Below are 21,873 nucleotides of genomic sequence, written 5' to 3'. Positions count from 1 at the left end.
GATTAAAGACACAAAGCTACGAGCTGCAATTTACGACTTAACCAAACATCTGTGGTGGTTAATTATTTAATCACATACACTGTATTTAGCATCTGAGGTGGGCGTTAAGAAAGTATAACATGATGTGTATTTTCACCTCCCTCACACACAACGCCTCAGTGGCATATTGTGTGTCCCCGCCCCCCCCCCCCCCCCACCCCAACTCCATCACTCACCCACTAATACGGGCACGGGGGAAGAAATACAGGGTAACTATGGAAACACACTGCAATGATTCTCCAAGGCACCTTTCCTTTAGAGGCCTTGAGTTAACGGGATTAGAGGGAATTCACAGAGGAGACCCCAAAGAGCACAGCCTCTTTGTGTCTCTCCCCTGCTCGCTTTCGCTCTGATCTCCACTGCCCTGACTCAGAGAGCGATACAAAGATACTAGAATCACAAAGACATTCATCATGAGGCAAAAACAGGCAGAATGTATAGCTGATGGGTGTTTATTCAAGACAGCAGAGGCCTCTGTGGCAATGTTTTGCTGTAGAGTTGCCTGTTAATCCCCAGTCACGTACTAGGTGTCTGGTACTGAGTTTAAATCCCTCTCTGCTCTCTGTGATGGCCTATTTGCATACAGAGATGAGCACAACTTAAATTTTGGCTGGGACAAGATTTAATGTGCTTGTCAATATCGCTTGCCAAAAAAAAGAAAATGCGACTTGTGTTTTTTTTGGGCTGGAATAATGTCAGTGTAGTACATTTTAGACAAGAGCCAAGAATGGTGATGGAGAAAAAAGAACAGATTTTTAGCTTAAACATTAAAGATGATGTGAGCCTCCTTGTTAAAACCATCTGGAACGAGGGTTTACCCCAGGGCATGAAAACACAGCTCTGCACCCATGTTGCTCAAGAGATGAACAGCAAATCTGATTACCAGTATGTTCAACTTGATTCTGCGCAGTGGTAGAATCCTTTCCCAGATAAAGAGAGGGAGGAGATTTGTTGTTGAGATGCACTTTTACTTGCAGACAATGTCATCCTGACATCCTCACAGCTAACTAACAATAGCTGGTATATGGTGGGCTGTGGCTACCATAGCAACAGAGGCAAAAAATGAGTGAGTGGAGGAGGATATCAAAGCCGCACCCATTACTGGAACAACCAACCAGACTGGAAAACCAGTGCAGACAGTGGGAGGCACTGGGAGAGGAGCTAGTGAATAATTAGTGCGAGTCAGGAGGGCAACGCCTGATGTGGTTCAGCCAACCAGTTCACTTCATGCTGTGGTGATTTTTTTGTGGCAAACAGCAAAAGGCAACAGATCTAAGTAGTCTGATAATGTATTGATTTGTATAGCAGCAGGTTTATCAGTCAGTACTTGAAGTTGCTGCGTTGCTGCTTATATGAATGACATTACTCTATCCCCTTTAAAGGAGCACTCCACTGATTTTGCACATGAAGTTCACTTGTCACTATACTGATATTGTCAACCGAGATCGGAGACTTTACATTTTTACCAGACAGTCTGTGGTACAAACTGGGGGCATGGAGTTTAAAAGAAGTTTGTGTTAAGCAGGCATGGAGGGTTTAATGGATGTGTTAACCTAATATTTTACATCAGTGACAGAATTTTGTTTTTAATGACAGAAAAATCTGAATGCTTCCTTCATTTTGACAGATTAAAACACTGAGGGTGATTTACAGTAACTCCAGGTAATTCACACCCCTCTCCAGTTGGTGGCGAGTGCATATTTATCAGCTGTTGTCTAGTCTCACATGCATAACCTTGTTGTATAGCTGGCTTCAGCCATCGCATTGGTAGCAGGCCCCTAGGAAGTGTGACAGTCTTTGAAGTCAATTTTCGTAGTGGTGAAACAGTGATACTGCAATTTCCAGGGTCCGTCATATGATGGCCTGTGTTCCAAAAAGACTTTTTCAAATTGACTTACATTACGAAAAGGGATGTCTCCAAATCAGTGAATACATTTTTTTGAACATTAAAACTACTGCAAAAATGACTCATTTCACTATAAGAATTGAATACATTCTGTCCACTAACATGAGGAATGTCTGGAAGAGCTGCAAGATTGAATTATGTTAACCCCATTCAAGTTAGCGGAGAGCTAAACCAGAGGTTAGCCAGTCAGCTGGTGGAAGTAAGATGCTCAACAGCACTTGCTAGCGCTTGACTGCCGTAAGTCTCTTGTGTGCCTGCTCAGTGGGCCGCACTGTGAGGAGGTAGTACTGATCATTCTCGGATTGCTAGGGTAACAACACTGTAACGTGTAAAGGCTCAGACACACCGACATCAAAGAACTAGGGGCGACAAAGGCCTACTGCATTGTCTTACATTGCCTGTGTCTTGGCCAGAAATTTGCACTTGAAGATGCTGCAAAGATTATAGCCAATGGTACACTAGCACGTATCCTCTGCACCTGCTTGAGAGATAACCATTTTTGGTAAAGAACTCAATGGCTAAACAATAATCTTACCAAATTTATTTTATGCCTCCACACTGGTGATAGCAGTGGCTGGAGGCATGTTTTCAGGTTGTCTGTTCATCCCATTTTCATGAACTCGATAGTACACTGTGAGGGAATTCCTTTAAATTTGGCACAAACATTGGACTCAATCTGATTAGATTTTGGTGATCATAGGTCAAAGGTGAAGGTCACTGTAACCTGGTTTGTCTCAATCTCATGAACACGACAATTTTTCAAGAGGGCCTTGAGGGAGTTTCTTCAAATTTGGCTCAAACATCCATTTTGATTAAAGGATGAAGTGATTAGATTTTAGTGGTCAGAAGTCAGGGTCACCATGGCCTTGCATCCGTCTCCTTCTCATGACAGTGATATCACAAAAAGACCTTTGAAAAAAGTTTCAAGTTTGGCACAAACGTCCACTTGTACACAATAACTGGGGACACTAATCTTGGGTGCCCACTGTGAATCTGTGATGACTGTATAGATCTTCTGTGCTGACATGTTAAAGATGGGTGTGAAGCATCCACGTTTTAGAATCTGTAGCTTCTATGCAGCAACATCCATATTTGAAGCATTGTCAACTGTCATTGCTACATATCTGCATATCTACATATCTTCAGTCTGGACTGAAATGGATGTTAACTGTAACTGCAACTTGGCTGGTCTGCGGAGGCATGCAACTGAGAGGCAGTAATTCTAGTTTAGGGCTTGCTTTTTGTCACAATTTGTGTGGTGTTAGTTTTAGAGGCTAATATGCACGTTTTTGGATTTGAACCAGGAATACTCAATCTGTTGGGATGAACGAATCTTATTTTAGCCCCAAATTTCCAGTTTTTCTGAATTTTATTGAACCAGCCTTGAGAAAATTGGACAGCTAAGCTCTTCTTTGAGACAAGTATAATACCAATTCAAATACAGTTAGTGGTGTCTGTGGACAAATGTCTCATGTGAATTAGTTAAGTTTAAAAATTAAAATTAAAATATAGTTGTGTTTTGTTGTAAGTCTTATCAAGCTTTCTTCACCATATCAGTATTGGACAATGATTGCATGATGCCCAATTGGTTAGACATCAACAAGTCTATTCATATGTATGTAACTTTGTTCATCACAGCGAGTTACCAATCTCCTTTTGATGTCCACTACTGCTTGCTGTGTGTTAGTGCATCAAATCAAATTGTTTTCTTTTTCAAGCGCTGTTTAGTGTTACACCCTGAAATCAAAATGTCCTGCTGCTAATAGAAATATAATGGTTGCCTGTAAGTGAGTGATCATCTGCACACTGGAGAATGATTAGAGCATGACTAACTAATACAAGCAGACATGATGCATAATGGTTATACAACATGTAATCAGGCTTATTATATCATTTGACATGGCCTCCGGACATCTGGATTGGACTGTGGGCTGGCATGTTTGACTGAACTTCTATATCTGGTTGGGGGTTGTAAAGCTATACTATTTGAGTCAGTAAGCCATTCATTTAAGTGTGGAATTGTAACTTTGCCCAGCCCTGCTTTTGACATGCTGAAACTACTGGTATCTGTTAGTACTTCAGTACTTTATTAGTAGTACTACATTTTTGATGCAACATGAGACAGAATCTCAAAGGCCAAATTATCACTGAAGTAAACTATGAGGACAGAAATCTGTTTTTAGCAGCTGGAGGCAGCTTGTTGCAGTTGTTCTTTTATGAGAATCAAGCTTTTTGCTCACTCTTTTTGTGTTGCTACGCTTTAGGCCCATGGCGTCTTTGTCGGAGCGCTCTGAACTCCTTGAATTAAAAAAACATCATCTCTGCTTTTTTTTCATTGTCCAATGAGATGATTAGTAAACAATGGAGGAGAAACTGGTAGTAGCAGTTGCTGATTATCCAGAGCTATACGACTTTACAAACCGCAGTAACAATGATCTCAATAGAAAACAGCGGGCATGGAAACGGCCATCATGGAGGCAAAGCTCCTGGACCAACTTGTGGTACTCGCAGTGATCCACCCTCTTTTTTAGGGTCTCATTTATCCACACAGATCTCTGTTTCCCTGTGCCCAGCAAACTATTTGCTGACAGCCTCTCACCCTCAACCAGAGCTACAGCAAGTACTCTGCCCATTTTAGGAGCTAGATACTAATTACTGTAAAATAAAAAGAATAAAATAAATGAATACATAAAATATAGACTGATTGCATAGGAAGGTTAGGGTAAAGAGATGATGGGGTGGTGCCCAGGCTGGCAAACAGATGCTGTAAGCATTTTTTTTACTAATGGCAAAAAAAAAGGCAATGCGGTGCGCCTCGCGTTTGCAACCACTTTCTGTGTGATTGGGGCTCAAAACTGTTGTAAAATATAGATTCCATATGGATTTATAGTATCCCTCATGAGTCATACATGGAGTATATACAGATAGTGGGAACAGTTTTTGGTATACAAATTGGCATTTCTCAGCCCAGTTGCCAGAAGAAACCAGGAATACGTTACATATACATGTTTCATATGTATCATGTCAACATTTCTAAAGTGATGTAGTGTATGAGCAGACTGTCTGAGGCAAGGCACCTGTCACACTGCAGACCAGTGTTTGAGACCAACAAACAACAAAACTGGTTGTGGTGTAGCAACCTGTCACTGTTTTTTAAGCAGCTCTTTAGCCACCATATGTGGTACTTTTTAGTGACCCATTGCTGTTTGTCCAGCAGAGATGGTGCCACATACAACAGTTGTTACATCACTGCTTTTCCAGCCTGGATTGTGCCCCCCAAAATAGGGTATTTTAATACTAAACATTATCTTTTCCTAACTATAGACCATAGGTTTTATGCCTAAACCTCTACATAATGTTGTACAAATGTAAAGTATCCATGGTTTGCAGCAACATACAATGACAACATTTCTGTGGTGATCAAGTTGCATTTCTAGACTGTGCAGTCTGTACTTCCTCTGATTAGACAGATAGATAATTTATTGTACTGCACAAGAACACATAAGAACAATTAATTAACATCAGTCACAAAAACACAAGTACAAGGAACATAATACACAAAACCTGAGTCCAGATTATTGTTGCTACAGTTTGTTGAGAGCGGTGATGGCAGAGGGCACAAAGCTCTGACTGCAGCATGTTTTTTGACATAAAACAGATCTGTATCTACAGCCAGATGGGATGAGATCAGAAGGTGGCTGGGGTCATGTGCTATAGTGAGTGCTTTGCGTGTGATGACAGTGTCAGTGAAGGCTGGGAGGTTGGGAGTAATGATTTTAAAAAACATTGTGTTTGATTTTGAGGAGTTTGCTCCTGTTGGTGACAGTGAACATGGTGAAGTAGCATGTGGAACTGTAGAGAAGGATGGGTTCTATGATGCTCCTGCAGGAGGAGAAGGAGGTGGGATGTGGCTGAGAGTGCCCTAAGTTTCTGAATGGTGGAGAGGCTCTGCTGACTGCGGATGTTGGTACTGTGATGTTCAAAGCTAAGTTGATTGTCAGAGGTGATTCCAAAGTACTTTACACTCTCCATCATCTAAAATGGCTCATTGTTCATGGAGATGTGGCAAAGGGTATGGGGGTACAGGGTTTGTTGCTGGTTTCAGTGTGGAGCTCCACTGATTGGCACCATCCACTTGTAATTAAGCATTTAAACCTTGCACCACCAGGCAAAGTAAATGTTAACAAACACAAGACTAAACCCAGGGAACAGAGACACATCCAGAGCTGTTTGCTCAGGTTTTCACAATGTTGAAGGCCAGCATGTAGAAATCCTAAATAATGCAGCCCTAAAGGATACCAAAATATGTAACAATTATTAATAAGCCTCAAGAGGCACCAAAATAATGTAACTTGAACACCTTAATTGGTATAAAAAATAAAGCAGCACTCAAATACAGGCTATCACAAATAACCAGTATTTATTATAAATGACAGAATTTAACTTAACATGAAATTCACCTCAGGACACGACCCTTCCTAAAGGGAAAATGATGACATAAAATAATTCAGTCCCAATTCTGGAGGCTGACTCATAAACAGTGACCATACTATGTCATACATAGAAATTATTTAATTAAGTTTTTTTTATATAACTTAAAGGCTTATCAAGCTACTAACTACACAGACATCTATTGACTACTGGCATACAAATAGATTAATAAATAAATACAGTGATGATCACTGAGCAAATGACTTAGGACCACTGTATAGCAGATTTACTCACTGAATGATATCTGGGTGAGGTGTATTAACTTTTGGAAACACAGGAGATCACTACTAAGCTGATGATACCTTAGACCCCAATCAGTGGGATTTTCAGAGGATTATTCCGGAAGCATTTCAGCATTTTTACTATACTGCATAATCACAGGAAAAAGTCCTTCACCTGATGGTTCTTATGGCCAGGACGAAAGTTGTTCCGCCGTTTCTTGCTTAGGCTGCTTCCTGTAGGGCGATGACATTGTAGATCGCCTCCGCTTGGCTGGGGGGAATTGAGAATTCTGTCTCCTGGAGTTTGCTGGATACTGATGCCTTCAGTAGGTTTGGTGTGGCTCAGGAATTCAGAGGAGTTCAGGATAGCCTCGGAGTTCAGGGCCCGTACACAGAGGGCCAAAAGAGAAGAGACCTACCTAAAAGCAAAACAAGCAAGCACAGAGAGGGGAAAAGTGAAGAAAGCCTTGGGCTTCTTTTTCTTGTCTGGTGTCTCATGGTCCGTGGCACAAAACCTCCCACCACTGAATCTCTCCGGTGTAATTATTTTCTCTGTTAAACTTTCTTTTTATCTCATGTATTTATGCACTTAATTCAGGTAAAGGAGAATATATTTTAAGTTTTATTTTGATGCAAAGATTTGTACATCAGCCCTACCACTAATACCAGTTCAGGCTGGCAGGATAGGAGCATGGGTTATTAATGTTAGCCTGTAAAGCACCACTAGTAGCCTGGTAATGAAGCAGTGTTCTCTTATATTTTAAGACTTTGACTTGATTGATTGATAGCATGAAACTTGTGCACTTGTTGTGAGGGAATCGTTAGCATTCATCCTTTTTTTTTTAAAATGGAAAATTTCATTGTGATAATACCATTATTGCCATAGTTGGATCTGTTTACAGAAATGCCATCAATGATGATGATATTGACTTATCAGGGTTTTGAAGGGTAGTCCAATTTCACAGGGGTAGATTTCAACCCCTACCCCTTGTACAGTAACAAAGGGGCAAAGAGACACTCAAAAACAAACAAAAAAAAAAATATGAAATGGGGACTGGGCCTAATAATGTGTCTGATAGGGTTGTTTCAGCAGATCATGATATTGATGAATCCCAGCAAACCTTATGTGAGAGAGTAGAATATTTTTGAATCACTTAAATCATTGTTTGATTTGACAACAGTAGTTTCAGCACAGCGCTTGGTGCATGTTTCTGCCCTGAAGTTTATTAATAGCTGACTACATGCTCCTTTTATAAATAGCTACACCTTCATGGTCTCACCTGAATAAGAAGAATTATGGAGCACTAATAAGTCCATTCATCACCAGGGGCAAAAGAAAAGGAGGGATGGAGATCTTGAGGAGAGGAGGAAGCAGGGGAAGAAGGAGGAAAATGAAGGGATAGGGTGAAAGAAGAGAGTAGACTGGTGAGTAAAGTAGTGGTGAGGGAGGCAGGCGCTTTGGGTGTGTGTGTGTGTGTGTGTGTGTGTGTGTGTGTGTGTGTGTGTGTGTGTGTGAGCATGCGTATACATCGTAGAGAAATCTGATGTGTGTCTACCCCCCACTTAAAATCAGACTTCTGGTGAAGGAAGAGCCACAGGACCTTTCCCTCAGCTCTCACTCTTTTCTATCTCTCCAACTCTTCCCTTCCTCTCTGTCTTTCTCCCCTGTAGTAGCTCACATCCATCCTAACAGTCCTTCACCATGTTGGTACTCTACAACTGTTTTCTCTCTCTCCTAGAATCAATCTATCGCCGCGGGGCCAGAAGATGGAGGAAACTCTACCGAGTCAACGGACACCTCTTTCAGGCCAAGCGCTTTAACAGGGTGAGTGCCTTCAACTCTCACTGATACACACTCCCATCTGGGGAGATCATGCAGTAATGCCTGAACAATGCTTTCGCCAGTTCAGTTAATTGAGCCCGTCTTCACTGGGGATACAGGGGATTATGTTGCTGGAAGACACACAACATTTTAAAATGATGTTTTATCCTTGTTGTAATATAGTATAGGGTGAAGTTTGGTGTATCTTCAGAATTCTAAAGACCAATTTTAGAATTAATATGAACTGGTCTTTCCCCCACTGAATTTTGCCAAAGAATTTAGAGAAGCTATGAATGAGCAGAACAAGAAAATAGAGCTGAAATGATCAATCAGTTAAATGCCAATTATTAAACTAAGCACCAGCTTAATTTTTAATCAATTAGTCGGTTTGAATGGGGGAAATGTGAATAATTTCTGGTTTCTTTACTCCTCTCTAACAGTTAACTGAATATCCTTGGGTGTGGACAAAAGACATTTAAGGACATTATCTTGGGCTTTGTGAAACACTAATAGACACTTTATACTATTTTCTGACATTTTATCGACCAAACAGCTAATCGATTACTCAATAAAACATTCCACAGATTGATCAGCAATGAAAATAATCGCCAGTTCTAGCCCTGCTAGAAGAAGTGGCACAAGTTTGTGTTCATAGCCAGCAGCATGTCTGTGCCATCAGTGTTTTTTGCAGCCAACACAGAAGCAGTTAGCATTCGTTAATTCTGTAAGAGTTAGAACAACTTGCGTTGATGTCATCCTCACGCATTTATGTTTGGAAATGACTCTAACCTTGACTCAGGAAGTTGACGTTTCCCACTCCTCACAAAGCTCTGATTGGCTTACATCAATAAGCCCAACACCATACCTAGCTGAATCATTTGAAGACATCTGAAATTGGCAGTGATTCAAAGTCTGACACCAGGCTTCTGTATATTCAGGAAAGCAGCGGAAAGAAAATAGCGTTCGAGCATGAAAGTGTTTTGTTACTTGGGAAAAGGTACCCTGGGAACCAGATGAATCTGCAAGCGCATGTCTCATGTCCTGGTACCCCTCCTGTTCAAATGGATTTCCACCAGGCCAGATCCTGGGCAGGCGAATCACAACCGGTTATCCAATATGGGGTGGGTTTGATAAAATGATTGACAGAGGAATATCACTGGCCTTTTTTCAGTCCACTAGGCTCACGTAACTCAGGTCAAACTGTCAAACTAGGCAGCGCTGATCAAATATGAATCAAGATTGTGTTACTGCTTTGTTGGTTTTCCACCTGGGATTTTTTGAGAAACACATTTTAGTATAGTGTTTAGCTGTAACTTGAGAAAGTTTGTGATGAGGCCGCCAATTTTTCCTGCTCGAAAATAGTCCAAGCACTGTCCCAACTTGCATGTATCCCTTAAAGCTACTTCACGTTTCTTTGCTTTGATTGGTTGTAAGTCTATCCAATGAGTACACAGGTATTTTAGTCACAGTCTGTTAATAAGTGACCCCTGAAAATCAAAAATGAATTCAGAGGTCAAAGATTAATTAACATTTGTGATTTTGTCTGGTGGTGTTAGGCTAGAGAAAAGATACGAAAGATCTGAATTGAGGACTCACATCCACATACTTGCCTTGTCGAAAGATGTCAACCCCATCTCATGGTCTTCATCAGCAGGTTGTGTTTTTAATAAACTTCACAGTTTGTCCAATGCCAGTGTTAAGTACCAATGCAAAACATAATCACATTCCATGCACTTAATGTTCCCCTTTTTAACAGCCATAACCTTAACTTTTAGTTACCTAAGCCTGGAGATACCTTAACCACAACAAATTTGCCATAAGCATGATTTTTCCCTAACATGAACCATGCTGTAGTTGCTATGTGCCGACCTACAGAAATATAAAAACACTGGCATTACTTTTTGCACAAAGGTCCAGTATCATTATTCCTTTGTGTTGATAGGTTCGAACATGTGATATGTACTTTTAGAAAGTAAAACACTTTTATAGCAGATACCCTGTGGTTCACCAGGTCCTTCAGCACTGTGTTTGAGTAGCATCTGTCATAGTTAGATGCTGACTCAGCATGATACTCTTTTGTTCTAATACTCATAGCCATTATTTTCCCCTTACCCACATTTGGGTGTGGAGAGTACTGGTGTCTTTCTGTATCTTCTGTATCTGTGTGGAGTTTACAGTACAGTATGTCATAAACATATTGCAGTTGAATAATGTATGACAGGTAATCAAGTCATTGCACCAGCTAAGCTATCTGGATATTGGTGCATAATTCATGGTGTCCTCGTTATGGCCTGTTTAGCAGTTGTCTCATCTCAGCTCTCAGCTCCATGCCATACACACACATGCACGCACGCACGCACTCGCGCGCGCGCGCGCGCGCACACACACACACACACACACACACACACACACACACACACACACACACACACACACACACACACACACAGACAGACAGACAGACAGACAGACACACACACACACACATGCACAGGTATCTGAATGCATATGTTGGCTTTCATCAATTTCTTGAAGAAGATGCAGAGCTCCAGCTGCTCACCCTGCTTGCCTGAAACAGGACTTCAAATTTCAAGTGCTCTTATTCCGTAATGCACAATGACTACTCTGGAAGGGAGCAGACAGACATTAATGCTATTTCAACCAGGCCTTAAGTACCTTAAGTATATGTTTCCTCTGAAGTCGAACAAAGAAGATCAGGCTTCACTGCTTTACCTTTGTGTTGTGGACCCTCCCTTTGTGAGGCGTGTTAGCTTTAGCAAAGATCATATCATTATGTCAAAGAATGTGTTTTTGTTGTTTGTCTTTTTTGAAGGTGTGTAGTGCAGCATTTAGTTGAGTCTAGCTCAACACTTACACCAACAATCCTTCTAACAACAGAGGAATAATATATTAAATTTACTGAAGTCATGAATGCTTTTTAAAATATGTATTTATTATTTATTTATTATATGTATTTATTTTATTTATGTTGTTACATCTCCATCTGTAATTTTCAGCTTTGACATTTTACTACCATTTGTTTGTTTTTTTGGTGACCATTGCATGATTTTTCTATGTGAACAAAATTGTCTTTTCTTATAAATTTTCATCTTTCTCTCAGCAATATAACATTAGTTATTCATGGTTCTCTGCTGCAACTTGATGGCTTGCTGTCTGATTGGTTAAAACACATTTGATCTTGGGAATTAGAGTGTCATGCAGAAGTTTAGGCACCCCTAGTCAAAATTTTGATTACTGTGAATAGCTAAGTAAAAAAAAGATGAAGTGATCTCCAAAAGGAAAAAAAAGTGAAAGGTGACACATTTCTTCAATATTTTAAGCGAGATTACTTTTTTTTTTTACTTCAATCTTTTACAGTTTCAAAATAACAAAAGAAGGAAAAGGGCCTGAAGCAAAAGTTTGGGCCACTTGCATGGTCAGTACTTCGTAGCCCTGAGCTCATAGCCCTACCAAGCTAATTATGGTCTGAGACCCTGGTAAAAGTTTAAGGAGAGCTCAAAAGTCGTGGGGTGCCCAAACTTTTGCATGGTGCTCGTTTTCTTTTGTTTACTCCGAAATTGTACAAAACAAAAATAATACACCGATCTTGTTTAAAATGTTGAAAAGCATGTTTTATCTTTAACTTAATGCCTTTTGGAGATCAGTTCATCTTCTACTCACTTAACCATTCATAGTAAAAGAAATTTTGACCAGGGGTGCCCAAACCTTTTCATGCCACTGTAAGTGTAGACTTTCTGGGAATGAATAGCTTTAGTTGATTCAAGTGAAATGGCTCAAGTCCAAGTTAAGTCACAACTCATTAGTTATTAAAATCTAACTTAAGTTACAAGCATAAAAAACATAGGTAAACTGTACATTAGTACTTTGTGCTAAACCAGTGTTGCTATTACTTTATGCTGTTTAGATGTCCTGACTCCAATTTAACTGAACAGTTTCAACCAAATGCATCCATATACTACTAGTTTGTTTTTTCGAATACCAAATATTTTGGAGGAACGTTAAAAGAATTTCCCTTTTTAATTTCATTGAATGTATGTATACAGGAAAGGAATTAAAAGTAACATTAGCTGTGTAACAGTAAAAAACTGGTGTATAACTGTGTGTAACTGGTGAATACTATGCAGGATTTTCCTAAAAAAACGATGATAGACTCATACAAAAGTAATCCCTCCCAATCATCACCTACAACCCAGTCTTAGTTTGTGGCAATTAATTTATCTACATAGACTCTGCTCTCTGCCTGTAGTTTTCTTTTTCTCTTATTTTGCTAAGTTTGGGACGTTTATGGGCACAGCATGCAGGTGAGTCCAGCCCATAGACCCCTATAAATGGCTAGTGAAATGCCCTGAATTAATATTCATTGACAAGAAACCGCACGAAGAAGAGCTTGGTAAACGTAGCAAGAAAAGGTAAAAAATGAAACTTTACACAATGTGAAGCTGAAGTTCTTGTTGGGGAGGTTGGTAACAGAAAGAAAATGTTGTTATGGGCATTCCTAAGGCTAAAAATGCAGCGGAGTGGCAGCTGGGGGCAGATGCTGAAAATGCTGCTGCCTCAGACTGTTTCAGAGAAGTGAAGTGGTCCGATACTAAGGTGTTAAGGCTATTTGCGGTGATTTTTTTAGACAGGAATGTTTCAAGCTGACTGTCAGACGGTTTTAGTGAGTGTCTGAAATAAATACTCTAAATGGGGGATACAGTTGCCAAGGTGCTGTTTGAAAAACAATCTGATTTTCTTGACTCAAATGATTTCTTAAAATACCTCTTGACTTCATAAATGATGCATCGCATCCAGATGCTGGCGTGCAGCAGCAGCATTTGGCTCAAATGCCCGGGGATAGGGCTCGGGGTTGGGGCTAACATCTGTGTCAAGCGGTAGTGGCACGTTTTTCACATTGTGCAGCACAGCACCAGCACAGCTGGTTCCTGCAGGTGCTCCTTTGTAACGCCAAGCCCAAAGCAGTGCATAGATCCAGCCATAAAACAAACACATTATAAAACACAATATACTGGCTCATAGATGATAACAGTGACACTCTGCTCTCGTATCTGCCCAACTAAAAAACGGCAGCAGCATACACTCGATTTGTCCAACTGTTCACATCATTATTTCACAGACGAAACTTCATCAGATTATCTAATGATTATAGAATATACCTGAGGAGTTCTTTAAAAATAAAGATATCAGCTTAAATTTAGTCTCCTAACTCATGTTTTTTTTATGTGTACACACCAGGGACTATCAGTCAAAGACATGTTTGTTTGTTTATTCATGTTTTTGCATATGCGCTCTTTATAAATAAAGTGTGAGAGGTCATATCTCTCTTTATTTTACACAGTAATATCAAAATCACAGCATTTCTTCATTTTCTCTTTCTGCCACAGGGGTCGCAGTTTCTCATGTCTACAGTTTTTGTGCGTACACATGGGTCAGAGCTCCTGTGGAAGACCGCACATTTTCCCGTCAGTTTCTTTTTTTTTATAAATCCCAAAGTTTGTGTAGAAAGTGTCTTCTTCTGTGCGTATGCCGCGTTTATAAATGAGGCCCCATGGACTTTATAAAAAGGTAGTGACCAGGTGCCACACTGTGAGCAGCACACATCCAAGAGGCAGCCATGAAAATTGCAGACATGGTGCTGGAAGAAGCGCAGATATAGCGAGGCGCAATGCCAAGCTCAGCGAATCTGAGGTTGGCTTTCACTCCACTTTCACTGGCAATAGTGTATTCGAGTAGTAATAGACACATTCCTGCATAGTATATCTATAATTCCTGCCTTAAGCCCTTATCACACAGAAAGCATTTTAGCACCTGGAGATGGCTTTTTGTAATTGTTTTTAATGAGAATGAAGCTTTTTGCATGCTGTTTTTGCACTGCTACACACCTCAGGTTTCTGAACTCTAGGTGCCTGCTGACGTTTTTGCAGCGCTCTGAACTCTGAACTGTAAAACGCCCCACATCATCTGTGCTTTTTTGCCATTGTCCAATTGGATGATTTGAGAGGTGGGTCTTCTGTGGTAGTCACCACAACAATTTTATAGGTGGTAAACAATGAAGGTAGTAGCGGTTACTGGATACCCAGAGCTATACAACTTTACAAACAGCAGTTGCCAAGATCTCAATAGAAAACAGTAGGTGTGGAAGCATAGAAGTGCATGAAACGGCCATCACTAAGGCAAAGCTCCTGGACCAACTGGCGATATTGCCTTTGATCTGCCCTTTTTTTTAGGGTCTCATGTGCCCACACAGATCTCCGTTTCCCTGTGCCCAACAAACTGTTTGCCTGACAGCCTCTCATCCTCAACCAGAGCTACAGCAAGTACTCTGTACCTGTCCATTTTAAAAACTACATACCAATTATTGTGAAATGATTGAAAATAAATAAATAAACAGTAGATTGATTACACAGGAGGATTAGGGTAAGTAGATGATGGGGTTGTTGCCAGGCAACAATATGAAGGCCCAGCAAGCATTTTTTTTACTAGTGGCATTCAATTTAAAAAAAAAAAAAAAAAAAAGGCAGTGCAGTGCGCTTGTGTTTTGCAACCTGCAGCATGCTTTCTGTGTGATCAGGGCCTAAATCACAATTTCTGGCAACATCTGGCAATACTATTGTTGTTGAAACTGTTTATTAGTTTAAAAGTGTGCCCAACATGTCTGTGCAGGTTGCCAGATACAATCAGCTGGTTTTAGTTTCTGTACAAACAATACAGTACCAAACCTGACAACCTCACAGTGACAACAAGACTATAGCCCCTTTTACACTTCCAGATTTTCTGTGAATGTTGGGCTGATTTGCCGGCCAGCTGCGAGCGTTTATACACACGGAGGTGGAAAGGTAGTTGATTGAATGAGCAACTGGGGAGACAAGGCATTGCATGCCCTCCTTGCCCTCGCAAATGAAGAGGCCATTAACCGTCAGATGACGGGGGTGGTGAAGAACAGGCCGATTTCCGAGAGAATCGCCGCCTGACTAGCCACAGCTTCCCTCCCATGTCACTGTTTACGTCACATGCTGAGCTACACGTTTTGTTACTTGCTCACGCCCCCACATTGCCCCGAAAAAGGCGCATTCTGTATAAACAAAAGTAGGTAGGCGGCATTTTGCCACCCTCCACGATTTTGTTTTTATACTGCCAATGCTGAAAGAAGACTGATTGGGCTTTCCTGCAAATTTGCACAATTCCTATCTAAAAAAGGGCTAATGGAAAGCTGCACAAAGTCAATGCACTTGCTGTTTATCAAGAAATAACTGCAGCATGTTACACACTGTAAAAACACAAATTGTCTTTGTTTAGATTTGGTCTTACACATATCAAACAACTAGTGAGCTTTGGAGTTGTTGGTAGATTTTTGTTCTGTTTCCCCTGTCTCCGGTCTCTATGCTAAGCTAGGCTAACCGCGTACTGTGACTGAAAAATCTGTATTTTTCCTCTAACTTTAACTGAGTGCTTTGAGTTGCCCAAACAGAACCACAGATAAACTAATCATGCTTCAGTTGACAGGTCTCAGAGATCACAGGAAATTGAAAGAAATGGGTTAACAGTGAAGATTTTGCAGATTTGTTTTATAACCTTCCAAAATTACAAAACAGATTTACTTATGCATATGGATTTACATTTTAGGAGACAGGGTTACAGTTTTTCAGAATTCCATGGATATTGTTTTACTCTGAATTCATAACTTAGCAGAAAGTGTTCGTATGGCTAACCAGTTGGTTTTCAGACTGGGATTTCTCTCACTGTTGTTGCTATGCCAGCTTCCAGGCTTCTGGTTGGTTCACCATGTTGTCCTCAGCATATAAATAAGCCAAGGAGAAGTAGGTCAGGTTTCTCCTCCCTTCTCTCACTCCATCCCTCTCCTCCCTCTCAGTCTCTATACATGTCGGTCTCCAGCTCTCTCCTCCCTCGTCTCCCTCTGCCCCTGATGTTGCAGTGGAGAAAGCTGCTTTGTGGATCCCTCTCATTAGACATAATGGGGTCTCTTTAGCTCCTGTTTCCCACGTGATGAAGCAGGATTCAGTCGTCAATGTTGGATGTTAGCATCCACAGGCACCACATTAGGGGATGACTGACACCAGCCTCTCATGCTACGGGATAGAAAATCCAAACAGAAAGTCATGCTGGTTCAAGTAGGCTGCGGAGAGCTGAGAGGGAGAGCTGAGAGTTCATTTCTATCACTGTGCTATCAGGTTGAGAGCTGATGTTAGGTGGACGCACAGAAACATAAATACCTTTTAGATGTGATACTGTCTACTGGGCTTGTGTGTGAACTGAGAAGCCGATGAGGGAATGAGGTGCAGATGGGGGGGACGGCCAGGCAACTGCAGAGCAGATGAGGGAAGTGGGAAGAGGTGTGCAGATAGGTGGGGCAGTCAGGTGATGAGAAAAGAGGGAAAATTCGAGGGTGGATGGATGGAGAATGGCAATGAATAGACCTGGGGAAAGGGAGTGTGGCTGGAGAGGAGGGACAGAGAAACAGGCTATAATAGATGTAGCCCAGTGAGGGGAAATTTCCATTACATTACTCTATTGTACTAGCTTTATGATTAGTGGTGGATCCTCTTGCCTGTCGTGTCTGTGATTCTATGGAAGCAGCACAACTTTGTGGTGTTGATAAATATATTTGATATTTTTGTTGTGTCGTTTTGTCCTTTGCTGCTGAATCAGCCTGATTTCACTGCTGCTGCCAAAGTCATTGGGCAGTTTGTTCTGATAACTTGTCTTTGTCTGAGGTGAATCAGACAGCACATAATTTCCCAGAATATTAGGTCAGTCAGTTTCCAGGCACTCAGATGATCTGTAATGCTGTCTGGTGGGCTGGAGGGAGGACTGTCAATCGATAAAAGCCTTTCTCATCTACACATCCTTTTATTCCCAAGATGCAGGCAGCTGCAGGACTCTGGACCTCCACAATCAGCATTTCCCCATGACAGACACATGTAATGAAGGGTGCACTCCTGAGCTAGTTTCAGTCTGATGGCTGCTGCGTACAGAAGTTTTACACCTTACACCTAAATACAATGAATTATGTTATTCCTATTTCCTGTGGCTGACCATTCAGTATGTTGTATGTCCTTAAAAATGTGGTGAAACCTGTCTCTGGTCAGGCTGAAAGATCGCTGCATTACATGCCATGTCTTTTCGACAACTCGATTTAAATATGTGGTAAATCCTGGAGTGGATGTAATCCCAGAGTGGAGCAGAGATTACATTTACATCTCTTGCAGCACTGAGCAGTGGGCAGATGTCCAGCTAGGTCAAGGACGTCACTGACAGACTTAGCTGCTTGATGCAAGGCCAACCACTGCATCTTTTTAATGGACGTCCACTGTTCATATTTCTTGTACAGTTGAATGTTTCTAGGGGCGTTTAAAATGTTCCTGTGTATATATCCATTTTTTGTTGGAAATGGGAATTACTTTCTTAAGAAAAGTTTAAATATTCATTAAATTGTATCGTAATACTTCATCACAACAGTTTAATCAGTTTTAGAGCGAGATAGCAGGTCAACAGTATGTGCCACATAGTAGTGGTATACATCATCTGAAAGCTGGAAAAGCTGTGGGCCTGAGGATTAATTTGAGAGGCACTGTGTGTGAAGGTCTTCTAGTTATAAATCTGTAATGAACATTGTCTTTTGGTCAGGGCTCTATTCAATCTCTGAAAGTTTGGAGTGTACAGGGGCTTACAATATTATGATGGAAGTATATGATGGCCATCTCATACATTGCTGCAGCAATTTTGGGATTGATAGCATTTGTTAAACAGTTTTGGCGCTAAATTTAGGCATGTTCTAACACCAGAAATGATAAAAATGGCCCAAAATTCCCACAAAATATCACATTAAGACACCCAGACCTTTGAGTAACACCATAGAAAGATCCCTGATGTGATTAGGTATCAAAAAATTCCAGTACAACATAATAATAGGTCATTTTATACAGTGTTGTCCATTTCAAAGAAATGGTCTCACTACAATGAAATGGCTACTATGGGAGCTAACATCATCACACATGAATAAAACTGAGTCTCAGCTTTCCAGTCATACCCAATTTATGCAATTCCAACACTGTTTAGGGAGCCCAGTTTGTGAAATATTCAAATGCAGTGGGTGAAAATAACACATTTATATTACATGCAAAGAGGTGCAAAGTTTGTGCCCAGAACTAAAAGAGACTAACTTGAAGTGGACATGCTGTAAAGGGGCGACTCATGGGTACCCATAGAACCTGTTTTCATTCAGATACCTTGTGGTGAGATGTCAAGGGACCTTTGTTAAAATGGCCATGCTGTTTTTCCCGCACCAAAATTTAGCCAAACTTTAGATTGTTAGTTAGTCCCTTTCTGAGAAATTTGCTTAACGTGGCCTCTGAAAGACAGGAATGTTGGCTGGGATTGCTGGTGACCTGACGGGTCACAGAGGTTAAACAGGGGAGTTATCGAAAATTTCAAACCCTGTACAGTTGCTATGAACAGGGAAACCAAAACCGGTTTTTGTACCGAGCTGTAAACATGTTTATTTTCTGCTTTAAAGTTGGACATGTTAACAAGGGGGTCTGTGGGGACTGACTTGCTCTTGGAACCAGCCTCAAGTAGCCATTGGAGGAGTTGCAGCTTTTGGCACTTGGTGTTGGCATCTTTTTTCAACCCCACAGATTGCCACTTGGGTAATTACTGTGTGTCTTGGTATGTAAGGAGGAGCTGTGGCATGCAGCCATTTTTCTGATGATTTTATCCACTTGTTTCTGTGGTGAGTACAGAAACACTGCTCTCGGACATTTGGTGTAACATTAGGGTGTTATTTTTTTTCACTCAAGCTGTTGGATGGCCCTCTGCGCTCTTTGATTTTGGATAACCCTCAACCTCACTCCATTTACTCAGGAAATAACAAAATTTGTCATGCCAAGAAGTTGTTCCTGAATTACATATGTATTTGTAAGATGGAGGTAACAATGGTGGTGACTTATTAAATACTGGCTGACTCTCCCAGTAACTTAGAACCCCTGGTGCTCCCTGGACTCCTTGTAGGGAATAATTGGCTTAACAAAGCTAGAAAACAGGGTGATTAGGTTGTTTTAACCTCAAACCAGCATACCAAGAGGGAAACTAAGAGCTGAAGTTCAGGCAAAAAAATTTTTTTATGGTGATGCAACAATGTACAACTTGGCTGTCCTAAAAGAGCTCATTAAACTTGCAGCGTATGTCTAATTGTATCTGTGTAACAGCAACCAATGGATAGTATCTAGCAGAAGTTATCAGAGCCTAATATTAAAAAAGCTATCATAAACATGATGGGTGGTTTAATAGTTAAGAAAAGAAACAACAAAAACAGAAGTTGGTTAGCAAATTTGATGTACTTACATCTCAGCAAATTTATATTATCAGTCTGTTCTAAATATACTGTAGATACATATAAATAGTGATAGATATATCCGGTTTTAGTGCATATGTTGCATCTATTATTTTCAAGTCAGTTCTCTAGATAATCCCAGTGTTTCCATTTGTAGATTTTAGCCAGGTTAGTGGCATGACTCCAGGGATAAAAATGTTTTATGGTGGGTTGGTTGGTCACTTTGTTAGTTTGGTCCGTACATTGTTGGTTAGTCCAGCAGTAAATATTGTACAGATATTAAAGCTACAGTTGTTAACTTTTATGAAAAGAACTTTGGTCATACTTGCTGAAATTGTCACTGTATTCTAAAAGAAGTAATGTTAAACCGTCCTTCCTCCTCTTTCTTTGAAATGATTAAGTTTGTGAAACAATCAAGCCAAAAACTATGCACCACCCACTGAATGGACTTCAGTTTCTCATGTTACAACTAATGTTACAGCTAAACAGTATGCTAAAACATTTGAGGTGAGAAATAGGCAATGCAGTAACAGAATCTTGATTCATGTTTGATCAGCGCTGCCTAGCTTGACAGTTTGACAGCAGTTCATGAGCAGTGATTGACATGATTGACAGGTGTGTTAGGGACTTCTCAGCTCTGATTCGTTGTTTTCCTTCGGTAATGCCATCCAGATCAGAGTCTTGCACAGGTCCATTTTTTGAAAACACCCGCCAACACCCGTATAACGCTCGGTACCAGAACAGACAAGATTTGTACCTAAAAATTCTTTCTTAATCTGCAACATGTTAGTCTGGAGGTTTAAACTCACGTCCTCTCACAGAGTTGGTGAGTAAAACTAAACTTTCATCTCTGTCTGTCTGTTACAGCACAGCTACACTCACACATAACTGAGCCTCTTACCTGCCTGTCAAACAGCATCAAACCATAAACCTTTCTAAGACAGTCTGGGTTTGATTTGAGTCCTGTAGGGATCAACAGATGTGAGGTCCAGCAGGCTTCACTCCACATGTCCATTTAACAGCTCCACCATCCACTGTCAGATGCACCCGGCTGATTATTTATTGCTAAATTACAGCTCACAATTCACACCAATGGCTGACGCTGCACTGGTGTGAGTGTTTTTGCTGGCTAGCGAAACATCTTGGCACAGGCTGTTTCCTGGAATTTAACAGCCTGTCACTCAAGTTACCAACTACAGCTTTAAAGGTCCTCAGTGGATGACTGCTTGTGATTTTTGTGATCTCCTGTATTTTTCTCTATCACCATCATCAGATCAAAATTTCAGTTTGTCCAGTATTTTGGTTTATGACCTAATACCCGCAAAAGTGATGACATTCCCATGAACTTCAACTGTATTTGTCTTCGGTGCTAAATAGCAAATGTTAGCATGATGGTGAACATTATATCTTCTTTACATTACAGTGTTAGCGTTGTCACTGTCAGCATGGTAGCATGGCTGCAGACTCTTTAATTGACCGTTCGCTAAGACCTGCCCCTTTGTAATGGTCTGACAAGCTGTCAGAGTGAGCATGGAGTCCACACTGTACAGTAACTAACACAGTAACACTCCCTGAAGAAATATTATCATATTTGTGGAAAAATTAAATAGTGATTCCAGAGAGAAGCAGACAGAGGGGTCTACAAAATGTGCTTGAATTGTGCTTGAAGGATATATCCAGGATGTTAAACTGAATCAGCAGCAAAAACAGGTTAAAAAGACAAAGGTATTAGAAGCTAAAGCCGAGCTATAGGCTACAGATCACAGTGTGAAAGTGAACCACCACATCACTGCTGATTGCCACAGAGGACAATGAATAAAAAGGGAAACTTGGCCAATATTGAACCAGCTGTGTGGCATTGCAGTGATGAACAGTGTTTGGCTGCCAGTACCAAAACCTCTGCCACTGGATGGGCAGGGATCTCTGGGGGAAGTCAGTCAACATTCGTCTGCGGACAATGCATTGACACACAGTTGGTTGAATATCAGCAAAGTTTCCCTGCTTCCCTTCACTGGTTCCTGTA

At 40.8% G+C, this 21,873-nt stretch overlaps 1 protein-coding gene across 2 annotated transcripts in view; it reads left to right on the top strand.

Annotated features, from left to right (window-relative positions):
- The window catches only part of prkcz (protein kinase C, zeta), a 225,110-nt gene that overhangs the window by 90,489 nt on the left and 112,748 nt on the right, over positions 1–21,873 (top strand). For both annotated transcript variants that reach the window (XM_049581679.1, XM_049581680.1), the window contains one exon: positions 8,397–8,482. In XM_049581679.1, the coding sequence (XP_049437636.1) occupies positions 8,397–8,482 (86 nt within the window). The remainder of the gene's footprint in view (positions 1–8,396; positions 8,483–21,873) is intronic.

The sequence above is a fragment of the Epinephelus fuscoguttatus genome, linkage group LG7 (genome assembly GCF_011397635.1).
Source record: "Epinephelus fuscoguttatus linkage group LG7, E.fuscoguttatus.final_Chr_v1".
Classification (NCBI taxonomy): Eukaryota; Metazoa; Chordata; class Actinopteri; order Perciformes; family Serranidae; genus Epinephelus; species Epinephelus fuscoguttatus.
This window is presented reverse-complemented; position numbering and strand designations above follow the sequence as displayed.